Source organism: Ixodes scapularis, unplaced genomic scaffold (genome assembly GCF_016920785.2).
Source record: "Ixodes scapularis isolate PalLabHiFi unplaced genomic scaffold, ASM1692078v2 PGA_scaffold8__174_contigs__length_109621045, whole genome shotgun sequence".
Lineage (NCBI taxonomy): Eukaryota > Metazoa > Arthropoda > Arachnida > Ixodida > Ixodidae > Ixodes > Ixodes scapularis.
Genome location: NW_024609883.1, coordinates 48,549,596 through 48,571,203, shown reverse-complemented (window position 1 = coordinate 48,571,203; position 21,608 = coordinate 48,549,596). Strand labels below are relative to the sequence as shown.

The following is a 21,608-nucleotide window of genomic DNA, read 5'->3' as shown; positions in this document are numbered from 1 at the left end:
AACAGACGACGACGAAGAAGAAGCACACAGTGTATTGAGTACAGCTCTGCTGCTCTTCTTCACGAAAATGGAAAGGCTGAACGTTTTCTCTTCTTTTTTCCTTTTTCTTTATTTGGCAGGTTTTATTGACAGAGACTTTGCCCCCAACAGTTCGACAGTCGGCAAAGCATGGCTTACTAATTAAAAAATAAACATAAAAAAGAAGGCACAATGAAACAGCTAGTTCAACATTCAAAAGTGTGAAGGATACATTCAGTAAAATGAAATACAGGAAATAAAAAAGTTTGAGGTACACCTAAGCATTCCTTATGAGTTGTGAATGCGAAAGCATGCAAGCCGCTCGTCCGCTCTCTTTTTCGTCTGCTGCATACTTTTTGCGCCAGTCAGCGCGTGTGCGCTCCGTGCCCAGGGCAGCAACGGCGCGCTAATGGACACTCAGTGCCATCGGGTGAGCGGTCGTGGAAACTGACGAGCGCAGCTGCCAGTGGGAGCTCCATCGACGCGCATTAGCCAATGGAACCGAAGGATTGGGGAAACTATCTGCCGTTTTTGCTTTTTTAAACTGATGACGTCAGCTTGCTCCATGAAACAGTTAATGCTTTCGCATTAATAATGAAATAAAAGGGCACAATAAACCAACTAGCAAAATCGCATGTTACACAACAAGCATGATTCATAGCTTTTAACAAATGTAACGTCGTATGACAGAGAAGTGTCATATCGCTAATATGGACATAAAAAAAAGTCTGCGGATAAAAAGTTAGAAATTATATACTTGCATGTGATGCGTGCAAGATGCTCTCTTCGCATGTCAATTGCTCTGGTGGTAGTGCTGATTGGAGCGTAGGCTCTTCTGACTGATACTTTTAACATTTCTCGGAATTCAATTCAGGGGATGACGGCACATCGTTTGATGGGGAAGCTCTGTAATAAAGTGCCTTCAATTGGGAGTCGGACACCGCCGGAATGTCGCAGAAGCGGATGCACCAAAATGAATTCAGTTCGATGAAAGGCAGCATCTTTTTGTCCTCAATATTTTAATTTGATGCTTCTCATCCTGAACAGCTTGCAAGCACACTATGCACTCCCATTAGATAACTAAAAAAAAAAAAAACTAACACCACATATTTTTTGTATTATCCTCTAAAAAAAACAAAAAAAGAAAAACGCCACTGTTTTTTTGTTTAATTGAAAGGGTTGAAGACATTGCTTCAAAAGGAAAACTTTTAAACCTGTTTGTCAGGTCTGTAGGAAATTTTCGGGGCATATTTGTAACTGAAAGAGGATGCCTTACAAAGTTTCAAGGTTATAAATTAATCCTTTGAAGAGGGTATGTGAAAGTTCATGATATGAGCACCCACCCACCGAGAAAATCTTTCATTAATGGCCAGTTCATTTGATGAAACATGCAGTATAACACCTGTGTCACACGACTGTGGAAAGAAATGACAAAAAGTAAGCAAATTGAAATAGAAACAAAATGCTAAAACATATATATACCCTTTTTAGGTTAAGTAGGTTGATTAAAACGCAACTTCTTTTTTCATAACGGGGAGCAAGAAAATACAGAACTAAAGTTCACAGCCACATTCGTTACAAAATTTCAGTATAGAACCATTAAAGGTCGACTTCACATAATTGTTTTAACATGAACCTATAGCTTTCCTTAACAAAGATTTGATGCCAAAAAGTGAAACTGAGATAAATGCGATTGTTGCGCCATTTGTGCCAAGCTGCGCCAAAGTGCTTTGCCGGAGCGTCGTCGTCGGTAGGAAATGCCAGATGTGGGACAATGGAAGCTCCTCCTTTTCGTTCTCACCCTGACCATAGCAGCTTGCATGGTGAAGGCCTGTTAATAGATGGCACTACCTTGGCGCCATTAGTTGGCACTGGAAATAGCGCCGACCTTGCTGATGCAGCATTCCATGGGTGCCAAGTTATCGATTTAGTGCTGCGACTGTGTCTGTGTGTGCGAACCTGACCTTTAATTTCGTATGTTTAAACCTCGAGTTTTAAAAGTTTATGCTCTTCGCTAGCATCCTTCCTCATCCATGGACACTTGCATGCTTCTCTCTTTCGAAACGACCAGACTCTGTGGGCGCCGACATCTTGAGTCCCCCGCTCGGCGCTGCAGACTCCGTGCTCCCGCGCGCCGGCCACTACCAGACGGCCACGCGTTCCCCGCAGTCCGCTCACGGGGATGATCCAGACTCCACGGCCACCTTCACCGGAGACAGCGTGAGCCGCCTGTTTCCTCCGTGTTGCTCCAGTTTTTTGGGGAGGACCTTCAAAGAGATACAATCTCACCGTCTGCTTGATGTAGCGTGTACCTTTTAGCATAAAGTTGTAATGTACACTCAAAGTTCAGCTGGCGCTAGTGCCTATGGGACTTTCGGTTTCAAATTGAAGCATACAGCAACCAGTCCACTGGTTGTTGTCTGCTTTAAACTCTCATGCATTTTGTTTCTTCACCGGATAATAACACGAATCACCTTTGTTACTTGGGTCATGGCGAATATAGTAGGTAGCTTTATTAACATTATAAAAGTGCTATTGCTTTAGTCACAGTATATTTCAGGTCAGTGAGCGACATTTAACTTCGCAGAATTCGTTCCAGGCCCGATTCTACGTTCCACAGGAGATGTGTGAAGACAAGTGACTAATTTAAGCAAGAATTGCAGTTGAAAAAAATGCAGGGCTTGGTTAAGAAGTGCCTACTAACGATCACGCTAATATTGATGATGTGCCAGGTTTATGTGCATTATCTCCTCTAAAATTACCCCTATATAGGAGCAATTAGCAATGCATTAAACGGTAAAAATACAGACTATAGAAAGTGTTTCTCTTTTTATTATTGCACTGATTTTATCGGACAATAAGAGTCTTCTGGCTTTTTCTTCATTTTCAAAGTTTTCGAGCATGCAGATGTGATGTTTTGAACGCCAGAACAAAACTACCTTTGCACCTATTCATGAGCAGAGGGAATAAAACGAGTATTATTTATATAAAAAAATGGCACTAATTGCTTGGTTTTCACTTCCTTCGATCGCCTACATGCACAGCTAATTACTGATCCGGCGTTAGTGCATAGTTCTTGATGTCTCTCTTGATTTCTGAGATGCCGTTCGCTGCTTTGGCGCATAAACCGCCCTGCAGAAAAGAGCCGATGCCTCGTTCGCACTAACGGTGTCAAACAGTGTGCATACATGCACATATGAAACTATTTTTGCCCAATGTTTAAAGCCACAAATTTGAAAGAACTGACCAATGTTTTCGCCTACGCGACTGAGAAATGTTCCACGCAGTCTCTCGCAAAACAATTCTTCATAACATTTGCTTTAATAATCGAGCGCAGAAAGAAAATGCACCCACCCTTTCTCACAGAAGTGCATTACCAGAAGTAAATTTCGGACCAGTTGCCATCCGCTTCAGTTTGAAACCGCACGTTAGCGCCAGTCGAACCTCTAGCGCACATTGTCATAACTCTATGCCTTTTAGCACAAAATACGTGATAGGGCTGGCTCCTAGCAATTTCTTGTAACACACTTCCCGTAACATTCAGCTTATACCTACGCATCAATGGGCGACTTGGATCTTCTATAATAGTGCTTAAACTGTAAAAATGTGTGTTTAGGGACGGTTGGGGATATTTGGAAGCTGTGGGAATTACAATGGTACTCTGGGGAACTGAAGAACCCCTGAATCCCTAGAAATCCAGTTTGAGAGCCCACGGAAATTTATTGAACCCTACTGCTTCATTACCGTTCAGCCACAACTTGTGTCTACGTCCTCCGACGGGCGACGCAGAAAGTCCAGTACTACGTCCTCTTCGTCTGGGAGGCGTTGAATGAGCTCGCTCACACACGTGGTGGGAGAATGTGCAGAGGGCGAGGGTGAGGAGGACAAGCACGTGCTTCGGAGGGAATGGGGACGCGTGAAACAGCGAGGTGAAAACTGAGGTTTGCGACTTTGAGGAAGCGAACTTCGCGTTCCGCTTCGGCAGGGCTTCCCTTCGGAGACGCGGTGCAGGACAGTGTTTGTGCTGTCGAGACGCAAAATGCTTACCAAGTTCGGCTGTGCAACTACCCTGCAAAGCAAAAGACAGAATATTCCCTTTTACCTGGCGTTTGCCGCTATGGTGCGGGAAGGGGGCGAATGTTGGCACTGTCTGGATCTTATCTGTTGCTGTCAAAGTTCTAATTGATGCGAGCGACTCTACTCACTGTTTGTATGTCTGCTGCATTGTTTCTACTTTGACAAGAGTGCCATAATACTATTAAACATGTGCCATGTCTGCTTTACTGTTATTAGCTGCCCAAGCCATAAAATTGGGTGCTTTTAGCAAAATAACTAAATGTCTTGCTTGCTGAAACCTATTTAGCAAGAAACACTTTGATTGCATGAGGGATCTTTGGTATTTAAAAGATTGTTTGTAGTGTCACGAAAAATAATGTAAACAATTCAGAATTATGTTTTGGGGAGGTCTGTTTTCTTACATTGGAAGTCACGCTTTTCTGCCTATGTCTGTAATGTGATGAACCAACTAGAATATGCCGTGTTACATATTCTGTAAGCAGTTACATGTGTGCTGCAGTATGTACAGTTTGGAATTATTGAATCGGTGGTGCACGCTCGCTGTCGAGCCTGGAAAACCAGTGATTGAGCATTCTAGTTGCAAAGATCCTTTAAGATCCCACTCCTCCGAGGATCACTAGATAGGCAGTGATCCGGATCTTTTCATTACTGCATCTAGGACTGGAGCAAGTGGTCCGGAGACAAGCAACTGGATCGCTGGGTTGAGAATCTACGCAAGGTTAGTCTACAGCCTGGGTTTTCTTATCCCTGTATTAGAAACAAGGAACAGCCATTTATTCATGAACTGGGAAGATCAGGTGGAAAGATATAGGGCTAGTCAAACCTGAGGCCGTGTTCTTGAAGTGAAACTGAACATCAAAAATGCTTATAAGTGTGCATAAGCACACTTATAAGCATTTTTGACAGGCGAAGATCCCGGCGGCAAATGCCTCTCAAAGGGATCAATGTCGCTCCGCCAGCCAAATGCGTCCACTCGTTTCTTCGACGTCACTGACGTCGCAGCCCTACAAACAAACTTTTTTTAATACACGCTGTTTATGGCGCCAGCGTCTCTGAGAGACGCTGGGTTCTTGCAGCAATTTTTCTGCTCTTTACATGCCCAGATTTAAAATTAGCAAGATGCACAAAAACAAACGAATCACACCTGGCCTCTAGATGATGTTTGCTGCTTTCCGCTTTCCCGAGTGTTTCCAACAGTGCCACTCGGAGAATAACTGCTGGACACATCAGATAGCCAGGAAATAATAGTGAGAGCAATAAACATCTGGAGGCCAAGTTAAGTTTTTTTTTAATTTTCGTGCACACTGCCTATTATAAATAAATTTTCCTGGCACATTTCATGGAAAAAAACTGTGCCGAAATCACTGGTATCGCTATGCCGATTCTCGACGAAATGCATTAGCATTTAGGGAGGGGGGGTGGGGTTCTGACGCGACGAAGGATGGGAATTCCAACCTCGCAACGGTCTGCATACTGTTGTGTTTGGAGAGCCAGTCTATTCTCCCGGGCGTTGGCGGTTTCCAATGCAGCCGCCACAGCTTCCCTCGATCGCCGCATACGGTGCGCATACCGTTGTCTTTGAAGAGTTAATCTTTCCTCACACGTGTCGGCAGTTTCGCTCAAAAGGCGTCATTGCTGTGCCTCGGTTTTACATGTTCACGTATGTTGTGCAAACTGGGGAAACGAAACGATATGCGTACGCTCCGGCTCCATCATAAAAGGACTGTGTGTCAACAGCGGTGCGTCGTTAGAAGCGTGCAGGAAGTCTCTTTCCTTCAAACGTAAGGGAAAGTGGACATAATGAGCGAATGAAGTGAAAGAGCATATTTGGGAACCGCGCTGCGGCCTCGCAAAACCAGTCCGGTTCAGTCCAAACCAAAAGCGGCAGCATGCTCTGAAACGTTAAATGCTAATGCATTTTTAAAAATCTGTATGCAGTGGGTTAGCATTGTGGAGAAAAAAAATCACATCTCCACATGGTGAATGATGTTGATTGGGGCGAAGCTCTGGTGGTGCTGATGATACAGATTTTATTGTTCATAGGTAGTGCTGATGGTGCTGATTTTTTTTTTCTTATTGCTCATAGGTAGTGCTGAGTTCCGGGTGGCGTTTCAACTTCATTATTACTGCTTTATGATCGGTGAAATGCAGAGCCAGTGGTTCTTCTAGTGGATCAGCTTGGATCCGCTAGAAGCCGTGGGAACGCGTCTCCACCGCTTAAAGTCAACGGTCCATGTCAGAAAGAGAATGCGTGGTATGGAATGTGGTTATATGCACATTTGAGCATTTGACCGCAGCACCCTTTCGTCTATAAACGTTGAGCCAATGCATGCAAAGTTTAACGCGATTATATACGCATTTGATTGCAGTGCCCTCTCCTGTATAGACGTTGAGCGGCTATATGCAACGTTTTATTCATGACAGACAGATGGGATGGCAATCGATGTGAGCACGGACGCCGGATGGATGGACAAGGCTAGACCCTAAGGAGTTTCACCCCTAAAAATAAGCCCCGAAACCCCCCCCTGCCCCCCCCCCCCCCCCCCCCCCCCCCCAATTCGAAGAAAAATTAAATTTGAAAACACAAAACCATGTCATGTTGCTCGTGCACGCTGTGTTGAGACTGCAGTGGGCTGCGTGCAACACCTGTGCCACAGTTATTCCTCGTTTCCAGTGGATCAATCAGACCATCCTGGCCAGGCTGGCTTCCGAAGTGGACTCTGTGAACAGCACGCTGCAGCGGCTGGGCTCATCTGACCTCCGCGTTGGGGGTGAGAAGCCGTTCTGTTTGCACCGGGGTCGGGGAACCTCGGCGCTGTCTTTAGGTAGGATCTAAAGCCTGCTAGGCTGGTCATGTGTTCGTTAGCAGACAATGAATGTACTGCTGGTGGTTTGTTCAACTCTAACTTTCTCACGCATGGGCCACTGTATTTCATGTGAGCTCGACCCGAAAACTTGTGGATGCCACGGTAATGAACTTTCGCCCAACGTCTTTCTAAGCGCGGAGGCAATATTTTCTAATCGCTCGAGTTTGTTTGCCTTGTGACAGACTGCGCCAGCAAGAGTGCTCAGGAACGTAAAAGAGAGTCAGCTGGTACTGAATTTTCATACGTGCCAATCTTCATTCAAACTTAACATGCTGGCACATCCTGGGACGCTTCTGACTTGTGTATAACTGAACTGTCATCTTTGGAATGCTCACAAAATCAAACCTACTTGCTGTCTATGAGAAACGGTCGCTCCTAATATTGTCAGAATTATGTCTTGCCCACGGTGAAAGAACAATGTCTAGAAAAGTTAAAAAATATATATATACGGGTCGTACTTGTTTCGGGACTGCCCGATAGGTGGCGCCGGCATGTTGAGCGGTCACGAGAGAGAGTTATGCGCTCGACACGAGAGAATGCAAGTGCGTAAACGAGCCTTAATTCCTCGGTCCCCGTGTTTACTGCGGTTTCAGAGGCAAGCCAGTCGACACTGCGTCAGGTGTCCCTGAGCAAGGGTCCCCAGGTGCCCACGCTGGCTGCCCTGCTGCCCTACCTGGACCTGTCTCCCAACCAGGAGTACCTCGTCCAGAGGATCAAGGGTAGGCGACGTCTTTCTCTTTTTCACGCGGAACTTGCTTTATCGGGCAAGTTTCGTGACAAAACTGTTACAAAGAACCATCGCATCAGTCCTCCCACTAAATTTAGGAAATTGAGATCATCTGGGGACCTCCCGTGGCATCATGAGAAGTCATGATGCCACGGATGAGGCAGCGCTTTGTCCGTGCACTTCTTTCACACGTCCTTTGTCAAATTTTTGCGCTGTTTTCACGTTTGAAAAATGAGGTAGTAGTTTGCGCTCAGCACATTCTGTTGTTCGTAGTCTTCGTCAGCACATTCACGCTTGTGTAATTTTTCCGTTTGTGCTGGTACCAGCTATTGTCCGATTGCCTTCCATATAGCTTCTCTCGAGCAACCCACAGCTTGTCAAAGCGAGGTTAGCTCGTTGTAATGTGCACAGGTCTTGGATGGCTCCCTAATTTGCAACAGGCCCTAAATGATTTTTAATGCAGAATCCGTTTTAGTGCAAAATTTTGTAACGAAAATTGTGATAACATGGCTGGTAGTGTTTGCAAAAAGAATGTTATCCGTCCCTTGGCAAGAATTGAACGAACGAGCTTGCGGTCAGTAGTCTACCGTAAAATCCCTTAAGGGCACCCTCTTCCGAGAGATTGCCCATCCCGTTTTTCTGGCTAAATACTTGTAACATAAAAATTCCGAAACATCGCCTACCCCCCGATTCCTGTTGGACGTCAAGCGATGTGCGATGGGAATCGTGCATCAACAGCGTGATCGGCGGTACCGGTGCGTCTGAGAAGCGAGTTCATAGCGGGTTCCCGCCTTTATGTCCGATCTGCGCGCGATATCGGCTCGCGTAGCATGCTACTTGTTCCCGCGTGTATATTGCATCGTAAAATGCGAATCTGCTGCGTTCGCGATTTGCGGTATCCGTTCCCGAGTTCGTACCGGATTCCTGTGTTTTTGCTTGTGATCTGTGCATGCGATATCGATTTTGAGCTGTAAGTAATACGTGCGAGTTGTTCCTGCGAGTATTTTGCATTGTGAAATGCGATTCTGTTGCGTCCGCGATCTGCGGTATTTGTTCCTGTGACATGCGGGTTTGTAGCGTATTCTTGTTTTTGTCTGCGATTTATCTGCGCGTGCAATATCGATTTCTGTGACAGGCAAGATTGTAGCGGGTTCCCACGTCTTTATTGCACCATGAAACTTGAATCTTCTGCATCCGCAGTCTGCGGTATCTGTTCCCGTGAGATGAGAGTTCTCGGCAAGTTTCCGCGAGTCCTTTGCACCATAAAATGCGAATCTGCTGCGTCGGCCACTTGCGGTATCCTTTTTCGTGACAGGAGTTTGTAGCGAATTCCCGCGTGTTTATCGCATCGTGAAATGTGAATTTGCCGTGTCCGCGATCTGCGGTATCAGTTCCCGCGTCACGTGGTTTGTAGCAGGTGCCCCGGCCCTTATCATTAATTTTTGATTAAGTTTTGCAGTGGCATCCCCAAAAATAGCCATCCCCAAAAATAGCCATGTTTTTCACTATTTATCTCCTAATTTTTGGGTGGGCGTCTTTATGGGATTTTACGGTAGGTCTCTACCCCGTCCAGGAAAGGGGTTATTTCGAATGTAATTTATGTACTCGCACGGCGCCACAATAGTGCGTCTACGAGGAAGATGAGCTACGAACGTCTCAAAGCTTACCGTCAGTGTAAGAACAGAGAAAAACTCATTTATTTTTTTAAGCAGGATTGAGGAACAGACTTGTGTGGTTCAATCAATTCTCGCTTCAACGTGAATTGTGCTGCATTCTTGTTGCTTCCAGAACTGTCGAAAGGTGGCTGCATGAGCGGCTTTCGCTGGAACGGGGGCAGCAGCAATTACAAGGGCAAGCCCTGGGGAGACTACCTACCCACCGATTCCGCCGTCAGTGTTCTTTTATCAGTTTTAACACAGTCGTCGGGCTGGGTGTCGTGAGAAGTGCTACACATTACGCTATATGACTGTAATGTCGCTTGATGTCGCTGAGTTTAGTGATTCACGACGTAACGCGACTTGTGACATGCACACAGCATGTGCCCTGTTCATTTGCAATACATTCTGTGCATCATGTTTTAGGTAACATGACTTTACTTAGATCAAAAGATAAAAACGAAAAAAAATCTCTCTACGAGCCGACGTCCACGTAAGTCTGGTAGTATCGTCAAAACAAAAACTGATGTTGCGGACGCGTCTGGCGTTGATTCCGGCAGAAAACACTTTACAGTCCGAAGGAGGACGTAGTTTTCTTTCTTTCCGACCAGCTTTTTAACTGAAATGGATGCTACAAGTGCCTGAATGTCCCTTCTTGTTTTGACGACAGTGGGCTTGGGTGGAAAATTAAGTCTTTTATCTTTTGATACAGGTGACGTCATGTTCTCAAACTTCCGCGTTCCCTTGCAAACGCTAGCGTCACATTCCTGCAGAGCTTAAGCTTTCTGTGACTCATCATCTATTTGACCAGACCGAAAAGCATGGTTCTCTTTTCTTGCAAACACCTGGTACAACAAAACATGGCTCTCTGATCTAGCGGAGAGCGCGTGCAGGGAATCCTCGACCGCTTTCTACAGGCACGATAAACGTGTGCCCGTAATGGCTCGTGTTATCTTTTTTCTTGCGTGTTACTTTTATTGAGTCTAGATATAATGAAGAAGCAGATATGGCGAAGCGATTTCAGGTTTTCGTTGAATTCGTTGTAACCGGTCGTGATGGTACAGTGTATTTGTAGAGTTTTTGGTATAACGCCAATAAACCTCGTAACTTTCTAGCTAGTTTTATCAAAATCTGGGGGCGGGGCGGGAGAGGCGGAACATTCCCAAATCGTAGCTGTCCTCAAATAAGGAAGGCACAAGTTTGAAGGAACTAAAATTTCTATCTACTCCTTTTTTTTGCATTGATTTGGAACACAGCCCAAACTATCCGTGAGGATGCTTCTCTCTTTGGGAGCCAAATTCCGAACACCGAAGGTTGAAACCGAGAAAACACGGAATCTGGAAGAAATATGAAGCGCCCCCCAAAAACACGTCTGAAAGCACAGAACATTATCTATAATTTGTCGCACATTTGCCTTTTCTTTGAGTTGCGTTGATTCTGTCACGCATCAAGGCTAAACAAACAACCTGTCCAACCCGGAGTCGTGTGCGAGGCGACACGCTTTACTGGTCCTTTTGCACGTCCCCAGATCGTGTTGCACATGTTCTGCACGTACCTGGACTCGAGGCTGCCTCCCGACCCGCGCTTCCCCGACGGCAAGACCTTCACCTCGCAGTTCTTCAGCAAAGCCCCCGACAAACCGCGTAAGAAACGGTTCCAAGTACTTGTTTTAACAAAGGTTTCTGGTTCACAAACAGTTCCTTTCGGAAAAAGTAGTGCACTCCTCAAAATACATAAGGGGATCGGTAGCCGAGCGTGTTGGTACACCGCATCTTGGAGCGTGTGGAACAAAAGCTTGCACTGCAAAACCAGGAATCTCAGGTTCAATCCCCACCGCTGCCTATTTCGATCCGGACGGGCATCGTATCGGCGTGCGGTCATGTGCTCCAGCTGCGTGATGTGTGTTAAAGACCCCAGGCTAGCAGTCATACTGCACTGCCCATATTTCTCATCTACAGTGTGAACACGTGTCGCTGTACCTGAAAAGCAGACCGACCTTACGCCGTTTAAATTTTTTTGAGGAGGGAGGGAGGTCATCAGGAGCATGACCACTATCTAATTTGGTTCTCACGGGGCGAGCCTATATTTTTTAGCGGATGACTTTTTTGTCTGCTATAAGGTATTCTCAGATGAAAATAAAGCGAGAAAGCACCTTCAAGCCGTCTGCTAACCGAACCGCAAAAAGCTGGATTGTGTGCTACAAATCGAGTGCCGCGGCAACGTGAAATCTGACGCAAGTTGAAATCATGATTGTCTCCTATTTCACGGTTCGAAGCGATCGACAACCTATGCTTTTGCCGTCATACAAGAGCTGAAATCCACCGGTGGATAAAGGAGCACTCATAACGAGCACACTCACTTAGGCCGTCGGGCCTCTCTCACCATACATGTGTTGTTGAGACGTTCTCAGCAAAATAGCCCGATCTTGGACTTGCAAATTGGTTGACAACACTTGGCGAGCCACGTCAATTAAGCCATGTCTTAAGCAGCCAAGAAAGCTCTCGCTGTCACCAGGGGTCAAAATTGAATGCCTGAAGACATTGGACACTACTCCCAGAGCACCTCGTTTTGTAGCATCCACCGAAACCAAAGAACAAAGCTAATCAAGCTTTCCGATTGGGTGATGTTGGCCATTTTGAATCTAGGAGAGAAAAGAAGGCTAAAGACATACTGAAAACATTATTGGGGTAGCTCAGAACATCTGGCGAACTGCAATTTGTTGGAAGGTAATATAAACATGTTGACGTTTTCTAGCTACTATATACTCCTTTTTCGTGTAGTCTTCGCCACCTTGAATCGTGGAACCTCCGGTATTGGGGAAGGCATTGTTTGGCTCCTGCCAAGCAACTGGAAGGTATTCACGCTTTAATGACAGTCGGTCCTTGTTTTGCCTTTTCTATATTTTTTTACTCAATCCAGATTGTCTTGCATTTTTTTTGTTCTCCCATTCCGGACATGTGAATTATGTGGCTGAGGACAAGAGTAAACAGGTAGCTCATAGTCTGAACTGCATGTGCAGAATATATTGGCCTGTTTTGTCCACTGGCAAGCAAGCTCTCCCCAGCCCATTATGATTGCATGGGGCAGCCACTTTGAAGCTTTCGTTTGCAAAATTGGGGTGTGTGTATGTTTATACAGTCTAGAACATACGGGCGACTTGTCTCCCAGCTGTAGACGAGAAAATTAGCCAGTGCAGTACAACCGCTACCCTGAGGTCTATAACATGCGTCACACAGAAGTGATACACGACCACACACCGGTACGATGCTCATCCAGATTGAAACGGGCAGGGGTGGGGAGTTCGATTGCAGCGCTGCAACGTGCTGGGTGTGACAATCAGTGGCTTCAGGGTCACCGAAGGCTCTCAGAGTGGTGCACCATGGAGCGTCTGCTTGGTCTGTAAATGAAGGATCCCAGTTTGTTGCTTGCAGACCTCTCTGCCAAGTTGTCGTAACTGTCGGCCATGTTGATGCTCGCTTAGTAAGCTGGGCGACAGTAAATAAAGCTGGGGTATCTGCTGTAAAAACTGCTAGTGAGCCGTTTAATAAACAGGCAGTATTGAGCTTTTTCTGCTTTTTTACTGCTATCACTAGCACTTGATTGGTTGGTAATAGGAAAACTAAACAATTGATCATCTACTGACGGTCCTGCATCCTTTTGTGATCTTTTTCAACAGACACGGGGAAGGACACTCTTTGCATTCACCAGAGCAGCTTGTTTCCACCGCACTACAAAGTGGTCGTGGGTGAGGCTGTCTGGGACCTGCCCAAGGTAAGATAGCTGAACAATTGCCTAACATTCTCCCAATCGCTTAAACTATGTCTGAATGCACACCTTTTAAGAAAACTGTCCATTCTTTTTAGGCAAGCAGCATTATTCCTTCAGCAAAAATGTGATAATGCTGATGCACTGCTGCTTCCTTACCCACAAACCGAAATGGTGACGACATGAGCTTCACTATATAACTGGTTATGGTTAGTGCTGGATCAAGGCAAGGATCTCCAATATGGCTAATGCTTGAAAAGATAACCATGAAAAGACCAGGGTGTCTAGCGACCGGTAAATTTTAATTACCGGGAAAAATAGGGGAATTGTCAGGGATATTGTCAAAAACCGATCCCAGTCAGGGAAAATGAGCCAAAAACGCCATCGGGTGCCCCGAGCAAAGACTTGGGGACTTGGGGGCTTCTGCCCCCAAGTCCTCAAGTCTTTAGGTGATAAATTCTGCTTAGAGCGGAGCGCGGGCTCTGCTCACCTGATGTAGAGTGTGCTACCCGATGCAAAGGAAACAGCCGACAGATCCAGTCCAAGCCTTGGATTGGATTGGATTGAGGACGGGACACTAGGCTAGCTCCAGTTAGACCTACTAGATTTAGGCTGCAGACCCCAATCCAATCGAAGCCTTAAGCCGAAAATATCCGAAAGTGTGCATCTGGCGGCCATGCCGCCGTTTGGTTATTGACGTGTGTGATTGAGCGTCGGTTTTCATAGTGTTTTCGGAAGTGGTCTCTCCTCTGAAGATGTCGGCGGCAAGAAAGTGCTTGTTTAATCCGGACTGGACGAACCCGAATATTTTGGAATATGCAAGTCGGATTAAGCCCGTGCAAATTGATCCTCAAAGTACTCAATGCTCAATGCCTTGTGTGGTAATGGTCTTATATATTTAATCGCCTCTACAGTGGTCAGGGAATTTCCCTGAAATTGTCAGGGAAAACCTGGAAACGTTTGTGAGGGAAACCTGGAAAGTGTCAGGGTAAAGTCACAATAATAATTTACTAGACAGCCTGAAAGACATGGTTGTGAGGCCTTCCTCCCACTGGTATAATTCTGCAATTCTAGAATTTTGTTAAGGGGAGACCCTATTGTTTATCCTGTCATTTCTCATCTGATTTATATTAAATTGTTGCATCTATAATTTTTTTGTGCTAAGCAAAAACATAAGCTTATTGTTTTCTTGCCTAGGTGTTATGGTTTTAAAAGAAATCTAAATTTTATCACATGGTTCTGCCCAACTTTTAACGCGATAGCGTTTAGGAGCTTCTGTCGCAGAAAATCCTGCATTGGCGAGACAGGAAAATAAGGTAATGACGTCGCAGCCACACACTTCGCGCGGGAATTTCGAACAACCCACAACACTCACGTGACGTCTTGCGTGGAATGAAAGCGATTAAGACATTTAAAGGATGCAGCGTGTTTCAAACGATTTCACTTTATAAAGTAATTCATTTGCCTTAAAATGGCAAATGAAAAGGGGATTTGAACCCACAACCCTTCAGTTACGGTCACGCAGACATGCTTGCACTGCTTGGGAACGAGCGGGGGTTTATATGTTTAGCTATCACATTGCACTCTTAAAGGCAAAGCTTAAGCGTCCTCCTGTAATTTTTTTTACAACATTCCCAATTAAAAGAATATGGCACAAAGTACGCTGTATTATAATTTTAGCATTCTCCATTATAATTTATTATTATTATAATTATCCATTTTATATATTATATATAACTATTATAATTTTAGCATTCTCAAAAAAAATTGTCACAAGTTGAAATTGTTTTGCTTATAACTAGAAATAAGTCATTAAAGTCTTTGCAAAATAAATTTTCTAGTTAACATTTTCTAGAACTATTAGTCTCGGTGCACTCTCTAATTATGAGGCATTAAACCCCGAAAAAATAATTCAGATCTATATTTTTTTAATATAAAGATACCGTGAGCAAAACTTTGTGTTGACTAAAAAATCAATTCCAAGAAAACAGGAAGCTTTTCAAAATGTGCTTGCAACAAGCCTAGATATGAAACTTTAAATCGATGTAACTACTATATAAATGCACACTTCTACCAATACCACCTCGAAGACAAGGCCTGCGCACGACGTTTGGTTTGTAGATCCCCGACCCGCCCCAAGCGTATGACGAGAGTAGGAGCCACCTGCGGCTGCGACAGTTGAGCGCAAGCTGATAGCGAGCTTCCAGTTCACATGCAACGTGCATGCGAACACTCCTTCGGCCAGGAGCGCGAGCTAGCACGCGCTCCTGGTTTTGAGACATGCATTTCTAGCGCACGTGCATTCGTTCTGCGGAAGAACGCTTCAGAGCAGCGACCTTGAGCTTCCGCACTTGTGGCGTTGACTGCATTATCTGCTTAAGATTGAACGGGGCATAAACGGTGCCCTCAAAGATGGCGTCCAGTGCCAACGTAGGGCTTGGCAGCCCTTCACACAGCAGTAAGGCATTTTCACTCCTGCATTGGACGCTTGGCGTGAATGTCTCACTTCATCGTGTCCTATAGCAACAGACACTCGGCGTGAGCATCTGTTTCATTATCTGCTACAGAAACCACTGAAGCAGGCAATGGAGCAGACGATGGTGCTCATCCAAGCTAGCTAGGGGGCGCCGAGGGGATCTACTAGTGATGACGTCTAGAGGAGGAAACGCGCAGGCCTTGTCCTCTAGGTGGTGTTGCGTCTACTGCATTTCTTCATGGAAAAACGCATAATGTGGTTTTGGGTTTTATGATACTATTTTGTTTTTTTGAACCTTCACGTTGTATGCATAGAAAGATTGGGCCCTACTATAATCGCGACATTAGCCAAATACACATTTGTAGTACCCCTGGCCCAGAAAGGCATACATCTAAGCCACTTTTGCACGTGCAGTCCGTCACATTGTGGCGTGTCCTGCAACCAAATTTTAGGGGCGAAGCTCCTTAGGGTTTAGCCTTGTTCGTCCGGCGTCCGTGCTCACATCGATTGCCATCCCATCTGTCTTCTTAAAAAAAGAAAAGACGTTTGCGCAGTCGACAGGAATCGAACCTGTGCGGGGAGACCCCAATAGATTTCTAGTCCATCGCCTTAACCACTCGGCCACGACTGCAAGACGAGTAGGGGGCTCTGAGATGTGGTAGTAACTCAAGAGCTGGGGATGTCATGGATGAAACGTTGCATGTAGCCGCTCAACGTCTATACAGGAGAGGGCGCTGTGGTCCAATGCCTATATAATCACGTTAAACTTTGCATGCATTGGCTCAACGTTTATAAACGAGAGGGCGCTGCGGTCAAATGCTAAAAAAATCAGTATCATCAGCACCACCAGAGCGTCGCCCCAATCAACATCATTCACCATGTGGAGATGCGGTCATTTTTTTTTTTTAAGATCTAGGCTGTCTTAAACTTGTCGCATTCTTTGCTACCTTTATTTTCTCACATGAAATAATAACAAAAAGAAAAAAATCTTCTTGCCACGAAAGGGTGTTATTACATAAAATTCGAAAGTTGAAAGCGTGTGTTGCCCTTTAAGTTAGCGGTGTGCTCCTAGCATCATCTGGGGAGCTTCTTACAATACGACAAAGCGTCCGTGATCTTAACCTTTGCCATCCTGGTTTCTTGCAGGGCCGGAACAACCTTTTCTATGCTCTTCTCTTGTTCCTGCACCACATCAAAACCAAGCACGGTGGCATGTTGGGGTGAGAACTGCCCCGTGAGCTCATGGTCTTATGTGGTTACGAGCCCTTGCTTTGTTCATTGCAGGAGGATCAGCCTAGGTCTGTCTGGAGTCAACTTGCTGTGGGTAGTGGACGGATAGCAAGCCTCGAGACTAACCTTGCTCCACACGAAGAGAGAACACAATCGTAAATGTGGACGCCTGCATCCTTAGAATGACAGACAATCCTTTCAGTTGTCCTCCGTCCCGAACGACGACAACGCGGACGAACTGTGCTTTTTGCGTAACCGACGACAGGAAGCTCGGTTACGCAAATGGGACAGCCGAGAGATCCGCCGTCACCCTAAAGCTGCCAGGGAACAGAGTGCCAGAGGTCTTCCACATTTGGAGGTTGTGCAGCAGATGCAGAATCTTAGGATCTGCCTTTTCAGCCACTGCCACGAAGTCCCAGCGAACTTCCACAAAGCGTAGTCATTGTCACGCCACAATCATTCATCGGTCCGAAAAAAGAATTGTAAGAACACTGACAAGTTGATATGTATAGAGTCAGTATCGACTCAATAGTAGAACCCCGTTGATACATTCCTTTTAGTCATGTTTTCCTGGCTCTTACATTCAAAACTGCCGGTCCTGCCAAGCTCCCAGCCCTTGGGGACCGTCCTGCTTTTAATGCAAAAGCATTAACTGTCCTGTGTCATGAACCAGTGTTACAATCTAAGCTCGTTATAACAGACCTTGATTTTGACCAAGATTTCGGTCTGTTGTACGAGGGGTATGTTGTATTCAAATATGAAGTTAAGTCAATGGTATGTAGAGGAAAACCAACCGAACTTCACAAATCGGTATGTTGTATCCAAATGTCTGTTGTAACCTAGTCTGTTGAAATGAGCTTAGACTGTATCAGCTTTCCAAGCCGTGCGCCAGACAGCACCTAAATTCCACTGTCCCATGGAGCGAAGCCTGTTGTCTGTAGCAGCGATTTGGTAGATAGTTTGCCATTGGCTGGCACGCGTCATAGTTTCAGAGAACGAGACTCCCCTTGGCTGGCGTACGTCAGTTTCAAGGACGGCCACCCTATGGTGCTGCAGGCCCTGCGCCGGCAGCACGCCGGTAAAAGGAACATGGTGGCGCGCGCTCGGCCGCTTCTACTCCTCGACGCAGAGGAGCATGGTGGCACCTCAAGTATTTACACTGTGGCGGCCGCTACTTCAGCAGTGGCGAAACCTGCCCGTCCACGCATGTACATTGGCCCAATTTTTTAATAATATGAAGCGAGCGTCGACCGCCGGGCCGGCCAGCGCCGTGTTGTGGAGGCGTGCGGCGATACGGGAGTCATTAGGCGCGTGCGCACAAAGCTCTCCGGTGTGAGCATCGTCTGCTAGTATATTCCGTTGCCTGCACACAACCCCTGCTGCTTATCTGCTGGCAGAGCTAACTGCCTTTAAGCAGAGACCTGAACAGCTCTTGCTTACGGCTCAGGTGTAGCATAAACTGCGCATCATTGCACCGCTGTTTATGCTGTGCAAGACGAGTATCACGCTAGCGCGCGCTCTTCAGACACTTGTTCTACGAACAGATAAAAGCAGCAGTGAGAGAGAAGTGGGCATTGGATAAATGTCAATCAGTGCTCTGGGCTCCTTTGCTACGGAGTAGGGGCTGTGTGCGGTCAGCGGAATAGCTTAGAGTGGACGCGCCTAATCTCGCCCATTTTGCCGCACGCCTCCGCGGCACGGCATTGGCTAGCCCAGCGGTCGACGCTCGCTTGATATTAAAAGCTTGGGCCACTGTACATCGAAAATGAACTAAGGGAGCGGCATAACGCAGCACAACGAGCGAGGAGGCAGTTAGCAAAGTCCACCATTGTTGTGAGGTCTCCGAATACACGGCGGGCAGAACGAGCAGTGGCGCAACGCATTAGGAGACAGAACAAAGCCTTTCAAAAGTGTAAGGTGCAAGCAGATTGCAATTCAAGGCGTCTCGGGCGGCATGCTTTCAGATTCACAACTCGTAAGAAGTGCTTTGCCCTTTTCCCCGTATAATTTTTTTTCCTGCGGTCCCCTGAGAAACATATCAACGAGGTTCTACTGTATACTTATCAATCTGATCTATCTGTGAAGTGTTTTGGCAAGTGCTTTGAAACTGAATCTTGTGCACACGGGCAGCGGTTTGAATGTTCCATAATCACTACCGAACATAAAATGCTTGAACTCATCCCGAATGGCTTTTGTTTTAATTGAACAGTGCATGTGCACCATACGCCTTCTGCAGGGTGTGCAAGGCTGGAAAAAAGAGCAACACACAAGTTTCAGTTTTTCTGTTGTAGCAGTGCTCACAAATGGGGGTATGGAAGTTTCATGAAGATTGCATTGATGCCATCAAAACGTCGCGTGCAAGATGAAGAAAAACATACTTCAATCACCTAGTGTTAACTGATCAATCTCGCCTCTGCACGGTGGCGCGATGTGGCAGCCGTATCTTGTTTTTGATCGAGCGGCCGTGGTAGCAGACAAAGAGCCCAGCATGGCCTTGCAGACTTGCTCTCGCGCGAGCCAGCTGTTGCGCCGGCATCTTGACCCTTGCTGCTCGTTCTTTTTTCTGGCACAAGTTTGCAGACTAATCCTTCATTTTTAGTTCTACGTTTGTCCATTCTTTTTCATCCGCAACAATTTGGTGGTACATAAGCGCTGTTTCGAGTGTTGAATGAGCTTTACGATGTACTATAGTTGCTTTATCAAACTGCGATACATTTTATTTACAATGATGCGCACAAAATAGAACAAACACGAAAACGAAACAGACAAGCTTATTCATCACAAAGCCTCAGGCAGACTGCCCTGGCCACGTTGACTGGATCGTGCGGCGTCCTCAGAGGCTGGCAAACAGGTTGTTGGGGTCCCTGCTGTGATAGACGTCGTCGAGCGGGGCGTGCACGTGCTCCTCGGACGCTTCCAGCTCCATCTGGCGCTCTTCGTGTGCCACTTCATCGTACGGCAGGATTTTGCTGCCACGGACGTAGCCTGCAAAGAGAGACGCACGGCGAGTTCAGTCTCTTAGGTCAGCTCTTCGGGAGCTTGGAACTCTGCTGCCAGATTTAATAGCCTGTAAACTTAGTGCTACGTTGTTTGCCATAGTTTACACAGCGCTGGTTTTTAAAAAAGAAAAAAAAAAAGCCGCATAAAAATAAACTTGATTATACAATAAAATTAAGCAAGCAACAAAAAAGAAACCTCACTAAATTCAGGCAGCAAAAAAAAAATGCGCAAAGCAAAACCGGTTAAAGAAAAAGGAGGTAAACAAAGATAAGGCGTGCAAAGTGTGATTGCTCAACCGTTGTTAGCACACTCAACTTGACTTTTTTTATAAGAGCGCACGCTACCTGCTTTCCCTACGCGCCACTGCATGCCCTTCTCTTCCTTTTGCCATCCTCCGCATATATATATTTTTTTTACATTGCGCATATTTTTGTGCGGGTATGCTGGCTTGGCGGTCTGCCAGCCCCGCAACACGAGCAATGTGCTCACCGCGAGCTGACCGTGGGAGAAGCGACCGGCCGCGGTGCTTTGTTCACTATATCGAGTGTCCCCACCATGGGAGTTCAACACAGAAAAACAACACTCCTACACAATTACATGTGATTTGCAAGGGGATGTTTGAACTGTTCGATATAAACAATAAATCGAAATACCGGGTGTGATATAACTGGGCTCGACTGTATGTGTCTTGTGTCAAACTAGCTTCCTAAAAACCCAGGGGTACGTACCCCAGAGCACACCCAGGTGTTCCCTAGAGTACACCCAGGGATTCACTAAATACACCCTCAGGGTTTTCCGAATGCCTTCCGAATGCCCTTATGTGAAGTATTTGCCATAATGTCACCCCCTAATGTGCCCTAATATTTGTCCTAATATCGCCCCTTAATGCGCCCTAATATCACCCCCTAATGTGAATTCTGGTTTATAGGGCCTGTACACTTCAGCACTGCTTTACTGCATCAATGCCCTAGATAGGAAAGGGCTCCTCGGTCATCGATCGACAGAGGTGGGGTTCTTTGAGATTGAAAAGTTTGAGAGCCCATGCTGTATACTAAAGTCACATTCACACATGTTCCCACATAATCACACACTTCAAATTAGTAGGGCTCAGTTATAAATTGGCAAGGCCTCATGTTTTACCCCAGATTTGCTGCGGAAAGGAAACCCAAGTTGGAACACTGCGCCTCTCACTCCCAAGTTCAAAACGGAACTCTGGCACCATTGAAGCGATCATGTAAAGGGCTGTTCTCTAGCACTGTTCGAGCGTAAAAAGATTTGTATAAATAAACCAATGAGCAGAGGGCATTGATACTTTTTACAAAGGTGTATTTAGGTGTTGCATTTAACATACTAAAATTTTATGTGTAGGTTGTGGTAGGGTTGCCTTGCTGCATGCCCATCCGGGAGGAACAACACGAAGCCGGGGTTTCTATAACGAGAAACTACATTTATTAGAGTAACAGGAATGGGTTGTATCAACGTAAAACATTGCCGGAGCGTTCGAACTGCACGCCTCCGTGACCACGGTCCGTCTCCCCCCTTCTGTGGGCGTGTGCCCTCTTTCGTAGGCTTCTGCGCCTGTCCCATGTGCGCTGTTGCGCGCCTCACATGTTCTCCAGTTTGGGTGGCCGGCAGCGGCCTCTGGCCGTGGTGGCAGACTCTCGCTCCCACAAGGCTTAAAAAAAAGGAAAAGCCTTAAAAACAAAAAGCTTTTCTTTCTTCTATGCATGGGGAGGAAAAGCAGAACCTGATTAATACTGCTGGTCAGATGGCAAAAAAAAAAAACGATGTAA

General features: G+C 46.0%; 2 protein-coding genes across 2 annotated transcripts in view; one reads left to right on the top strand and one right to left on the bottom strand.

The window, feature by feature from the left end:
• LOC8030931 (transmembrane protein 209) overlaps positions 1-17,310 on the top strand; it is a 32,206-nt gene extending 14,896 nt beyond the window's left edge. Inside the window, exons 8-16 of the mRNA XM_029972412.4 lie at positions 2,090-2,238; positions 4,754-4,813; positions 6,770-6,866; positions 7,556-7,681; positions 9,478-9,578; positions 10,873-10,987; positions 13,021-13,115; positions 16,732-16,805; positions 16,870-17,310. Coding sequence (XP_029828272.3) covers positions 2,090-2,238; positions 4,754-4,813; positions 6,770-6,866; positions 7,556-7,681; positions 9,478-9,578; positions 10,873-10,987; positions 13,021-13,115; positions 16,732-16,805; positions 16,870-16,924 — 872 coding nt within the window. The 3' untranslated portion in view covers positions 16,925-17,310. The remainder of the gene's footprint in view (positions 1-2,089; positions 2,239-4,753; positions 4,814-6,769; positions 6,867-7,555; positions 7,682-9,477; positions 9,579-10,872; positions 10,988-13,020; positions 13,116-16,731; positions 16,806-16,869) is intronic.
• Positions 17,311-19,506: 2,196 nt separating this feature from the next.
• The window catches only part of LOC8030934 (putative ATP-dependent RNA helicase TDRD12), a 95,214-nt gene continuing 93,112 nt past the window's right edge, over positions 19,507-21,608 (bottom strand). The window contains exon 30 of the mRNA XM_029972386.4: positions 19,507-19,800. Within this exon, the coding sequence (XP_029828246.3) occupies positions 19,649-19,800 (152 nt within the window). The 3' untranslated portion in view covers positions 19,507-19,648. The remainder of the gene's footprint in view (positions 19,801-21,608) is intronic.